At 38.4% G+C, this 13,333-nt stretch overlaps 1 protein-coding gene across 5 annotated transcripts; it reads right to left on the bottom strand.

Annotated features, from left to right (window-relative positions):
- Positions 1-33: 33 nt before the first annotated feature.
- Positions 34-10,172, bottom strand: LOC103706160 (acyl-CoA-binding domain-containing protein 5). Of its 5 annotated transcripts, none has more exons than XM_008790188.4 (5): positions 8,365-10,168; positions 4,310-4,415; positions 4,102-4,196; positions 3,930-3,996; positions 34-419 (listed from the first exon to the last, which is right to left on the bottom strand). In XM_008790188.4, exons 1-5 carry the CDS (start codon positions 10,092-10,094, stop codon positions 411-413), a joined length of 2,007 nt encoding a protein of 668 aa, XP_008788410.3. In that variant the 5' UTR covers positions 10,095-10,168; the 3' UTR covers positions 34-410. The 5 variants fall into 5 exon arrangements, with proteins under 5 accessions (XP_008788410.3, XP_008788408.3, XP_026660122.2 ...); XM_008790186.4 differs by having other exon boundaries at positions 4,102-4,199; positions 8,365-10,166; XM_026804318.2 differs by lacking the exon at positions 34-419 and adding an exon at positions 541-564 and having other exon boundaries at positions 4,102-4,199; positions 8,365-10,167.
- Between the last annotated feature and the right edge of the window lie 3,161 nt (positions 10,173-13,333).

Genomic DNA, 13,333 nt, shown 5'->3' with positions numbered 1-13,333 from the left:
TTCATCGTCCAGTGGAGAGACAAACAACAAGCATCAGAGAGAAACCTCTTGGAATTAATGTAACTTGCAGCAACATGCAGCAAACACTTGGAATTTATGTCTTTCCGGCTGTCTTTATATATATATATACACACGCGCGAGGTGTAAGAACTAAAGGAATAAATATCTCCTGTCACACAGCAGCATTAAGACAATTGTATATACAAATTTACAGTCTCATGTACCTTCCAGACGTTATTTAAAGAATCCCCATCGGCCCACCATAATCAGCAATACAGGCCCTATTTCAGAAAAATGCGTCCACGATAGAGTCGTTGACACAGCAGGCAGAAAGGTCAGCCAACAGGCCATCAAGAAACTATATGATGCCAATCGGTTAGGCAGAGCAGGAAAGAAAAAGAAGGTTGCCTTTATGACTCCTGTAAGACAAAGAATGCTTAAATTAATGGAAGAAAATGATGTATTAAAAAAAAAGATGTAATGGATGAATTGAGAAAAATATTGAAACATGAAGCATTGGAAATTGTACAGGAAACAGCACAGCCTGATGTAGCATTAGATAACCTGAAATGGTAGATCACAAACTGTTTGATATGTGTGGACTAGGCAAAATGGCAGAACAGGTGAAGAATTCATGAAGAATGTTCTATAAGTTCTTCAAATAACTGAATGAGAATAAACATGATAATAAGGTTCAAAGTTTGAACAAACATATCAAAACAATGAAGAAATTCCAACTCTTTTCCCCCTGATCTATGTTATACAACATTTTAGAAATGATGCAGGAAATCATCCAAGACTCTGAGAAAGCTTAAACAAGCATTTATATAACCAGCATGAACATCAAAACCATGAAGTATCAAGCCAATCTGAAATGGTTCATTCACTTTAAATCGGCTAGCCATTTAATAAACCCTTGGCTCCCTATTCTTTTGAACCGACTCCTAACACTACCTTTAAGCTAGCACTCTCCGCTCTCCTCTCTCCACCACCTGCCGGTCATCTTACTAACACTGCCTATCCGAACCATCCAGAATTCTCTCTTATGGAGACCCCACCTATGCCCCAACCACGACTACACAGGCCTCAAGCATTTTTGCATCTTGGACCCTAGTTCATCCTCAAGTCCTTCTCACTCTAATCCTAGCCAGTAAGCCAGCTTTTTCCCCTCTGCAAGATCTGACTTGTCCAATGAAAATCTGAGAGCTCAGCCAATTTATATGATCTATTAAGTGAACAGTCCAACAAAGGCAGAACTGAGATATTTTCCTCGGACAGCCAACAAAATTTTTAACTTCAAGGATGAAATGATTAAAGTTTAGAAGGATTCTGACATATGATACAGGAAGGCTAGAAAGTAATTGCTTTTCCCACAAATATTGATCTGTCAAATATGAATATTTATAAGATACAATTAATATAAGCAAATTAATAGCATAAGATGTCACACACAATAGCATAAATCTAAAGAAGCATTCAACAAATGTAAGCAATAATAAATAGATGGCACTGTTAACTTCTCTTAAAAACTAGAGGCATGATATCTTGAAGCAAGAATGACATAAATGTTAGAAAAACATAAGAGCCTCTAAGAATTAAGATAAGGAGTTGTTTACTGAAACATTAATGAATTCACAACCTTTTTTTCAACTACAAATATAAAAAACTTGTCACAAGCATTACAGAACTCATTAGTTTCATATTACTCGAATCAACGGTATAGAAGAAAAGGAAAAGAAAAAAGCCAATGATCAAAATTCGCTTATGTGTAAGGCTGCAAATGGGTCGGGTCGACCCGTGACCCGACCCGACCCGACCCGACCCGAATTTTAGGACCCGCGGGTCCGGGTCGGGTCCTAAAATTGGACCCGAATCATTTTCTGGGTCGGGTCTGGGTTTACCAAACGGACCCGACCCGACCCGAATGGACCCGAAGAGAGAGAGAGGAAAAGCAAAAGAAAGTCTTTTCTTTTTTTTTTTTCTTTTTTTTTTTTGGCATGGGTTGTGGTACTGTTGGTCAGTGTGGGAGGATAGCAAGTTAGCAACAAGCATAGGTTCACAGAATCCAAAGGAACGTCGGCCCGTCAGGATTCTCTCTCGATCTATTACACTGTTGAGACCTCTGGTGTCTCGGTAGCTGCCTTTTTTTTTTTTCCTTCTGTTTTTTGGTTTTTGTTTCTTTTAACTTTTGAAGGGAGAAAGTGAGGGAACACTGCAACTGAATATGGGTCATGTGCCAGTTTTCTGTAATGGAATTGGATTTTGGAAGAAGGTCTGGGATTTTTTTTGTCCTCGTGAGAGGGGAGCTGGGAGACACCGAGTTCCGTCCAATCAGTCATATAGATTAAATATAGTGTGTCATGGGTCATTTGTTCTGATTGGAGCTCAATTGCAAAGTCTTTCAAGTCATGGGTCACCCAGCACCTCATAATTATGATATGACCAAATTAGATTTACCCAAATTTTTTTCCAAAAATACAAAAAAATTGGACCCGATCGGACCCGGACCCGACCCGAATCAGACCCGGACCCGACCCGAACCCGACTCGGACCCGACCCGACCCGACCCGATCTTCAACCGGGTCGGGTCCGGGTCCAAAATTGGGACCCGAACAAAAAACCGGGTCGGATCGGGGTCACCTAGGACCCGACCCGACCCGACCCATTTGCACCCCTACTTATGTGTGAGACCTGACTAAACTGACTAATGTGAAAGTATATCATGATCATTAACTAACTCAAGTTCTTTCACACAATAACATAAAAGAGAGAGAGCAAACGTGGGCACATGGGTGGAGCCAGGATTCAACCCTTGTGGGGGTGGATATATACACACATGCATATAAAAAATAAAACATTAAATCTTATCAGTGAAAAATCTTTTTAAGGTACGGCTGGATTAATTTGAATTCTATTCCTTGATCAATTTCTCCTCTTCCTACTACTCCTCCATCTGCTTCTTCTTCTTCTTCCTTGATCAATTCCTCCACCTCCTCCTCTCTCTCATGGTTCATTTTCCCAAAAGATGTATTCTAAATTGGTAGAAACCAGAATTTTTACATTTTAGATGGAGGGAGCAAGAAAGTTTTGGGAGTGGTTGAGATAGAAGGTAGATAGAGATCTGAATGTGTGATAGCGTAAGCCATATGATTGAAATTCATAGAAGGGGGAAAATGGAGAGACTGTAAGATAGGTGCAATCTTCTAAGTCGAGCCCACCTAAACATCCTTATCTAATTATCTCAACATTTAAATTTTAAATGGAACTTTACTCCATGTTTGTATGAATAGAAAAGATTAATAGTCGATAATTTGGAAAGAGCAAAGGGATGATTAGTAAGGGATTTTTTATTTTATTTTTTATTTTATTTTATTTTATTTTATTTTTATTTTTATTTTTATTTTTTTTTTTTGGGGGGGGGGGGCGCAATTAAGTAGGATCTTTTATACAATATACATTTTAAAGAACAACAATTAAAGGAGATCTTCCCTGCCTGGGCACATTATCTAACCATTTAGTCATGCAACTTCAGAAATATATGATTATTTACCTGGTAGGCTGTTAATGGTTCAAAAAAAATTTCCAGCACAACTGTTAGGAATATGTACATGTTTGTTTGTTTACCTTGTTAGCTGGTCATAGTAACTGGAATTTGGATCCATTGAACACTTTTTTTATAGCAATGTAACAAACAGCTTATGTAAATCTGATGGTAAGAAACTTATCGAACAAATGTCACATAATTTCAGTAGATAAACAAAGAGAATAAAGGCAGTAAACTTGAGGATTTCATGACTCTTAGGCCTCGTGTCTACATTATTTCAGATCATTTTCTAGACTCCTAGTCCTCTCTAGAAGCATAACAGTTTAAGTATAAATCTATGAAGATTAAGTAGACAATGTTGTATTAAGTGGCTGAATGGACATACCTTCTTCTGGTGCTCTAAGCCAGCAGTTGCATGCTCCTCTTCACTCGAAGAAGGGCCTTCTAGATTCCTACAAAGGATTTCATTTATCAAGGAAGCTATGCTACTGACAGTTGGGAAAACTTCAAGAATTGTTTCATTACATATGGCAGAAAATTTAAGGTTTACAGGATACCTTTTAGTTTCAGAACTATGTTGGTCATGTGAAGTTGAACATGAATCAGGTTTCCCTATTCCAGATTTCATTGTTTCCGGATTAGTATTGCCTTCCTGCTGTTCATGAAAGATCAGAGTATATATGATTTCACCTCACATTGTCTGTTAGAAGGAGGAAAGCAGTTATTTGAAGAAGAATATTTTTGTCTTTCAAAAATAGGACTTACTCCAGGTTTCCCTTCGATCCACCTAGGAATGTTCTCAGACAGAACAGTCATATACTGCTCCATTGCCATCTCTGGATTCATGCTCCCCAATCTTTGCCAAGCATGCCTTGCACAATGTAACCACTGTTAATCACACAAGTAGCAGCTCTCTGCCCTGTTAACATAACTAACAATCAAGGTACAACCGAAGATCCACTTAAGCATGGGTCTTAAGGAAGCCATCTTCTCACTGTCATTGCATGTCTTCAAAAAGTATATCTTGTCTTCTCATCACCACATTTTATAAAATGGTCTTGATCATTTATTCCTCTCATCATGTTTAATTAAGTTCATGATGATGTTATGTGCAAGTGTAAATTGACCCACATTGTGAGGTATAACAGGGGTTAAGTGGGCAGAAATACCATGGGCGTTATATTGATCTTATAGCTAGGGAGTTGCTCTAACTTTATAATTGGAAGAGAATAGGGTGATTGGCCAGACTAATGAGGCAGCCAGTGGCCATTTACTTACATTTCATCTTTCTATTTCCCTCTTCTTTTATTGAGCTCTTATTGTACAATATGAACATCAAGAGTATATACTCTATTACAATTCTTTAAATATTTTTCTAAAATTTCTTTTGCATGCAACGTTCTCTAATAGATTTCAGCTTTCCAGTTGAAGTATACATGTTAGTGATCTTGGTCTATAAAGCTACATACAGCATCTCTCAACAATAATGGTTAACAAATGAATTAATGTAACCATCCATTGTTGTTTAATGGTGTCAGCATGATCTCCAGGTTAGTTATAAGTTGTACATCATCTTTTGTAATATCATTCCCTGTCTTAGTTAGAGCAAATCTAAAGTCTTTCCCTTCATATGTTTTGTTATTTTCTCTGTAGATATTTGCGTTCAATTCATGGCACAAAGATCATCTCTTCAATTTATACATGCAAATGCAGTAGTGAAGAGAAGAAAATGTTGATTTGTCTATAGAAGATCATCTGAAATACATTGTTTGTTCTAATGAATCTAATCTTGGTGTTGTCAATAGTGCAACAAAAGTGCTTGTGGGATGTCAAGGGACACATATTTGTTGCCTTTCGAGCTGATTGTTGTGACTACTGTAATTTAAATTCTAATCACAACTGCTAGTTTTATGTGGAGTGAATTTATCTTCTTATGCAAGTACATCTGAAAAGAGACAATCCTTATATCCTATTACTTTGTAAAGACTAGTGAAAAGTGTTATTGTTGTAAAACGAAAGGAGTGGTGTTGAAGTTATGAATGTTCACAGGTGGAAAGGTAGGGAGAACACTTTGGCTTATTTAATGATGCAAGTAACATTTGTTGGGACCTAAATTGTCAACCAATCACACAAGTAATGTGCAACTAGTAATATCACTTATCAATTATCAACCAGCAAGTAGTCATCCTAAAGCATGTATCACCTCCAAAATAACATATACATTATTAAAGGAGGAAAAGTTTATCGGTTGATTTAAAACTGGACTTCTTTAGGTGACTGTCAGCGCCTCATCTAAAATATTGCAGTCAAGTAGTCACTGGGTTTTGTATCAAGTGATTCTAGCCTCTAGTTTTTGGATTACAGTCAACTGACCAAAGATGTTGAATTCTTCTTCTATGGATCAAAAAGTTATTGTGCACATGTGACAACAGATAGTTTGTCTTAAAAAGAAGGGTCCCCGCGGGCCCTCTTTTCAACTTGTCTACTCCAGATACTTTTCATATCTAAGTTTTACTTGCATCCTATATATATCAGTAAATTAACAAAGCCATCAAACTGTTTGTAACTATTTTTTCCCTTAATGTGCTTTCTGGGACCTAAGGACTAAGATGCCAACAGACAAACATGAGTCCAAGTGTTAAATTATTTGGATCATGATGTTGCATAATGCCCTACATCTATAGCTCCTTACAAATGGCACTGTCACCTTTTTTGTACAAAGTCTTTTATCTATCAATAAATATGCAAGGAATTAGCATGAACAAAGAGAGCATTTAGGCCTATTTTTTTCTAATGAGAGAAGATACAAATAAAGACCACATATGCTTGGATAATACTATATTCATAGACACTATGGGTCCCAAATTCAGGCAGACCGTCAAATCTGTAGACAATTTCACTAGGCTAACTTGGTTGGAGCTTAATAAAATCAATTTGAATTGCTTAATATATTACATTATTCTATGCTAAAATGCATACTCAATGCAGTGTTGCTGAAAAACTATTAAATCTACTGATATTTGTGAATAGTTGAACTACAATACTTGTTGTTTCCAATGGTTTTTTTTCAACAAATCTCATTTTTCTATATTAAGTAGCGGGCATAGTTGTAGAACACAAGTTTTCTCCATTAAGAAAGTTGCTAAGATTCTTGTGCTTGGTAGAAAAGTTCCCTATATGCCTCTACTATAAAATTAAAAAAAAAAAAAAAAAATCACTTTCATAAGTTCATGTTCCACTGAGTCTCCTTTCTCCCCTATTGTCTCAAAGGTCCTTGAGTGTGTTTATTTTGTGGACTCTGGAGACAAATTTGGTCATTCCATTATGGTTTTTTTTTTGTCTGGTGTTTTAAAAACTAGAAAGGAATACAACCACCAAATTACCAACTCAAAAGGCAAGTTTATTGTTGTTAAGTTCACTTATTTTTAGTTGTAGAGCGTCATTTGCAAGCTAGCTTGGCATGATATATAGGCTTCATTTTGATGCATACTTAAGATTTGTTAGTTCAATGATGTTTTGAACATGTCAGTTGCAGATGGTTATTAGTGGCTTTTGCATATATAGAGGGGAATTCCATATAAATAGACCCTTAACAAATGAGTTCTAAAATCACATTATGAGGTAGTAATATATGAGATATAGCTATCATAACATCAAGGGAATTTTGGGTTCTGACAGAGTTGATTTGCTCCAACCTTACAAATATGAAAAAACAGGGGATCAGTCAGGCTGTGCAGACCCCCCCCCCCCCTCTCTTCTATTGTCACCTCTTATCCCTCTTTGCTCTTCCTTCTTTTCTCCTTATTGCATTTATCCTAAAACATCAATATCTATGCTCTATTTTTTCAAGTTTATTCTATTTCATGTTTCCTTTACCCTTCGAGGCTTTTGCTAACAGATTTTGAAAGGTTGGTACCTAAGCAATTGTTTCGGCTGTTAAATCCAATATGTGAAGTTTCATGACATCTATGGCCAATATCTGTCCACTAAGGATCTTGAATCGTTCCACACATATTGAGTAAATCTTTTGTTTAGAGTTAGAACAACAATGGGTAAATTAAAAGGCATGACACCTCCGCACACCATCAGATGCAGAATGGCATCTCCATTTAGGTGAATCCAATGGTCATGCTAATCAAAGCCAATTCATAAATAACTAAAAGATCATGGGAACTCAAGCAAATGACAAGATAAAAACTGTTAACTAGTCGATATGGCAAGGCAGGTTCATAATTAGATCATTTGATTCTTAATGCAGTCGTAAGGAACAGAAAGTAAGATATTCATGAATAGTTATTTACCTGTGTAAACAGATTTTCCATGTTTAAAGTTTCCCTTCATCCAATAAGCTTGTTGTTCTTTGAGTTGACATTATATTAGGTTATGTTCCTTCTATTCATCAAGTAATCTTCCCTGCATTGATGCTTTCATGTGTTCTCAAGCTCCAATTTGTCAGTTTCTTGGTATTAGCGTGAGAACTTACCCTCAGTTCATTTAAAGCTTCAGAAGTTTGCATTACTTAGATTCCTTTTTGAAGTACAAAATTTGAAATTTAGGAGACATCAATATATTTCTTTCATTTTTCATTTTTCGGTCTTTTAATATTTGAACAGGTGCTTGAATTTCTTAGTATCGCTTGATGGAATTCTTGATCAGTTTCATCTGGCATTCTTCATATCCAATTGTGCCAGTAGAGTATATAACCCAACACTACATCAAAATGTACCTATTATAAACAACTCATCAACCATGTAAAGGAAAAGAACTAGAAAATGAACGGAAAGAAACAATCGAAATAGGAAGGCAAAGTTCAGCAGTACCATTTAGCACGAGCAGAAACCTTCAAAGCCAATGGCTGCGACTCATAGCAAGGGCCCTCTGTTGCAACCTTGCGTAGTCCATACAATTGCATCTGCAAATCACTACTCAGCTTTGACAATGCATCTCCACCACTACCACTACCCACATACGCTATCGCGGCACCAAAGCGCTTTTCCAGCTCACTCTTCTCAATCCCTTCCCAATCATCTTCCTCATTAAGCAAAGATCCCTCCTCATGGATGCAAATCTTCTGTCCTTTAGCTTCACTTTGAGATCCTTCTTGTACTATCCTTTCTTCTTCAGGTGATTGAACAACATTCTCAGCACAAACTTCACCTTCAGCCGATCGTTCTTCCCTTTCAACCAAATTAGGAAAGTCAACTCTATCAATTCCCACCTCCACAGGCATTGCTTGTATAGAGTCCTCTTCTACCTTAACTGCATCAGCTTCATATCTCTGCTCTTGCTCAATCTCCTTATCTTGCTCAAAATTGTTAGATGTCACCTCTGCTGATCTTTCTTCTTCTTTAAGCAGTTTTTGTTCCTCTCTAGTCTCTTCGACTACTACCTCATGCATTTCTCTCATAGAATCATCTTCCAAGTTAAGCAAACTTACTTGACGCCGTCTCTCTCCTTCAGTCTTATTCTCCATGTCAAAATCACTGGCTCTGGAGTCCTCTGAGCGATCTTCTTTTATTAATAATCTTTTCTCTTCCTTGATTCTTTCAGGTGCGACTTTCTCAGGCATTTCTCTAGTGGATTCCAATCTCCCTACATCTATTTCAGATATTTGCTCTCGTTCATTCTTGTTCTCTGGGGTCTCAATTTCACTGGCCATCACCTCCTCTGGCCTTCCTTCTTCTTTTAGCAACCTCTCGACTTCTCCAATCTCCACCTCAGCCACTTTCCTAATGGATTCATCTTCCAAATTCAGCACATTCACTTCAGGCTTATTTTCTTCTCCTTTCTCCATCGTCGGCTCAAGTTCTCTGACGTCCGCATCTTTTATTAATCTCTCTTCTTTTTTATGCAATCTTTCAAGGCTTACCATTTTGACCTCGTCCGTCGTATCTCTTGAGGACTCATCTGCCAATCCCTCTATATTTCCTCCACATATCCTAGCCTCTTGTTTCTTCATCTCTAGATTGACGCTCTCCAGGTCAATCTCATTGGCTCTCATCTCCTCTGACCTTCCTTCCTCCTTAGCCTTCTCAAATCCAACCCCCTCGGGCATTCTTTTGGCAGAGTCTTCATCCAATCCAAGTTCTTGCACTACTTCAAATCCACCTTCCAAGCTGTGATCAACCAATCCGTCGTCCTCCAACCAGACAACGATTCCTCCATCTCCTACATCGTCGATTTCTTTACTCGCTTTATCAGCCCCCACCGCCGACTCCGCAGCAATATGATCCGATTCAAGAATCTCCTCCGCAGGCCGGCGATCTTCGTCGCCGTCGACCGCGCCCCGACGGATTCCGCCGACCGTCTCGGGCGATCTCTCGCGCTTCTCCTCGGGGTCATCGGCGGAGGAATCGACGGCGAAGATCTTGCCTAGGAGGAAGGCGAAGAGGACGGAGAGGGCGGCCGTTAAAAAGAGCTCGAGGAGGAACCCCATCTCCATCTCCTCCTCCTCCTGCGCTTGCACGCCAAGGAAAGAGGAAAGAAAAGAAGAAGAATGGAAGAGGGGGAAAAGAAAGAAAGAAAGGGAAAGGCTGCTCTCCGGTTGCATCCGCTAAGGGCTGGGCTGGCGGAGCCGTCTGCCTTCACTTTTTAATGTTAAAAAATCCCAAACGGGCTCGGAAAAGACTCCCCCTTGCTGTGTTTCCCGAGGCTGCTTTTGAAACGCCGTAAGGAGCTTCGCTTTCGGAGTCCGTGAGTTTGCGGTTGTTGTAAGCCATCACGACTGTCTTTCTTCCAACGCACTGCTTTGATGTTTGACACGCAGGGTTTATTTTTCTTTATCGTGTGTAATGTGATTCTCAGCGTGTTTCAAATGAACTAAAATCGTATGGGGCGGGCGGCAAAGAAGAAAATTTGGGCTGAACTTCCGGTTTTATCATATATTCCTCAGTATTCTTAAAAACATTTAAAAATTAAAGACTCCTTCTACTGATAAAGTCATCGGTCTCGTAATTATATAAAAAAAAAAAAAAAAAAAAAAGCATGTAGCATCATTTTTCTTCCTCATTTTTAAAGTATATATTTTACCGATACATATGATATGACCAAAAAATACACAATAAGCAAATTAGTTATCTACTAAGCCTAAAATATGGTATTCATCGATATATAGTACATAATAAATACTTTACAAATTAGCCATCTAGCAACCCAACACACACTTCCAAGCAAATTGATATATAGTTTTCAGAACATTATATTTATCAGTAGATACTAAATAACCAAATGATGCACACTTATCGACTTTTTGATACATACTGCAAGTTTCTTTGATATACACCGAACAATAATCCAATACATGCTTCTAAGTAAATTGATGCATAGCTTTTATAATATACTTTTTACTAGTATACTATATGACCAAATAATATACACCGAGCAAATTAATCATTCAACAAGCCAATGCACGTTTTTAGATAAATTGATACATAGTTTTTAAAATATCATAATTTTTAGAATATACTTTTTACTAGTATACTACATAGCCAGACGATATAAACCAAGCAAATTAATCATCCAACAAGCCAATACACGTCTTTAGGTAGATCGATATATAGTTTTTAGAATATGGTGTTCATCAGTATTGATATATAATTTTTTAGTTTCGTCTGATATAAAAAAATATATATTTATCATTCTTCGGATTTAGTGAACTCTTGGGTGTAGAGATTTTTTAAAAGAAAGAGAGTTTTGGAGGATGAAAAGGAGACTTAAGAGAAGGAATACCTTATGAATGGAAGAGACGACTTGATATGAAATAAGATAGAAGGAGAGGCTTGATGAGGAAGAAAGAGGATGCGGATGGTCTCTCTTCGTAGGCAATCTTTCATGGCGTGTGATTTTTTTTTTTTTGAGTTAGGAGGCCGACGGATTTCGTTAGCAAAAGAAATTCTATTCCTATTTGACTTTTGGATTTTGATTTTAAGACTGATGCTATAGAAAATGTGGCATAGAAGCTCCAATAGCAAGACTGCAGGAGGCTATGGAAACTGAATTCCATCCTCATTTTGTTTGAAGATCCATATTTAGGATCATTTAGTTGTATGATGAAAATGTCTAAAGGTTTAGCCAGGTTTGTTAGGAGACATGCAGAGGTGGGAGTATGTCTGTTGTGCAGCAGGCATAAACCACCAAATGTCAGGTACTCATATTTTATTTTATTTTCTTTTTTAATAACGAGATGCTTGACATTCGCTGTCAAGTATTGTCTTCATTCTTCTGAGAATAAAATGGGATTATCATAATGGTCATTGTTAATGCAAAGATGAAAATAATGGATACTAGCAGACATAATTTTTTTATTTGCTCGAGCCACTTTTGGTAGGACAAGGTATATTCTTTCATTTTTTATGCATTGACACATGTGATTACGTACTAGCATGGAGATTTAAAGTACACTCGGATTTTTAAAGACAAGTCCTTAACATGATGAATGTTGCTGCACACCACTCAAGTGCTTTTTGCTGGAGGATACTGCTTCTATACCGCAGTCCTTATATCGCATACTATTTTATGACTCTTTTAGATGTGCTCATATTATATATATATATATATATATATATATATATATATATATATATATATATTGGGTCGCCATTGTATCAAAAAAAAAAAGCCAATTGATATTCTTATCATATAATAATTGTCATTGTTAGGGAGAAAAATGGATCGTCCAGCCCACAATTAAAAGACCGTCTAATTTTGGCCCAATAAACATCAACACCAATCGGCTGAATCTTTACTTCGATCCAGAGTCAGCTCGACTTCGGGATTCCGCTAAAAGCTTCACCAACTTCAGATATTCGCCGACTCCCCCGACCAAGCTCAGGGTGCCTTCAGATATTCGTCGACTCTCCCGACCAAGTTCGGGGTGCCTTTAGATATTTGTCGACCCGCCCCGATCAAGCTCGGGGCGCCTACCTCAGCAGTACGCCCCGACTTTCGAGCTCGGGCGCTCCACTGAGCACACCTCGGAACCCGAGAAGCCGAGCTACTATCAGCACCCGTCAAGCTGACCTCGCCAAACACATGATACGATTTCTCAACGAGTTTGGCCTCGCCAATGGCTGCACCCATATGCGCGCCTATGTCCACTTACATGGTCGCACATTACAAATACTACCGTGCCACATCTCCATAGCTGGCCTTCAACAGTCAGATGACACCTTAACTACTCCGGCCATATCCTGCTGTGACTGTCAACACCCTACCGTTCTCAAGAACGGACAGTACTACACGCCACCAATCAGCCTAAGCTGCGCGCCATTCGGCTCAAAGCCACGCTCCCTCATGACGAGGGCGGACAGTGTCTTTGCCATCTGGGCCTCTCCATCGGGACTATAAATAGCTCGGTCATGTAACTTCTAAGGGACCTTTTTTGGGCCGGACCAAATTGATCCCACTCTAATTTGATCGTTGGAGGGCCCTCACCGGAAACACCGGTGAGGCTTTGTGCAAGTCCACGACCGTCGCGCAGGAGGTGGCTCCCGTTTTCTCCTTATAATCAACGGCGACTCCCCCGACTCCACTGGTGTGGTCACCCTAGGGCCAAATTTGAACCACAACAATCATAATTAGAAATAATAATCTTCTTCCCAACTCAGGAAAATAAAGGTCATCTTTTGAACCCTCGTTGTGCATTTGTGGTGGGATGCCAATATTGGAAGGGGGGGAACTAGATTCTGCTCATGCGTTAATCGCCATTTTATCTTTGACGTTGGTTGATTAATTTTTGTAAAAAGTTTCATAGACTTTTTAATGTTTTGACAATACAAATATTTATGAATA

The sequence above is a fragment of the Phoenix dactylifera genome, chromosome 2 (genome assembly GCF_009389715.1).
Source record: "Phoenix dactylifera cultivar Barhee BC4 chromosome 2, palm_55x_up_171113_PBpolish2nd_filt_p, whole genome shotgun sequence".
NCBI lineage: Eukaryota > Viridiplantae > Streptophyta > Magnoliopsida > Arecales > Arecaceae > Phoenix > Phoenix dactylifera.
This window is presented reverse-complemented; position numbering and strand designations above follow the sequence as displayed.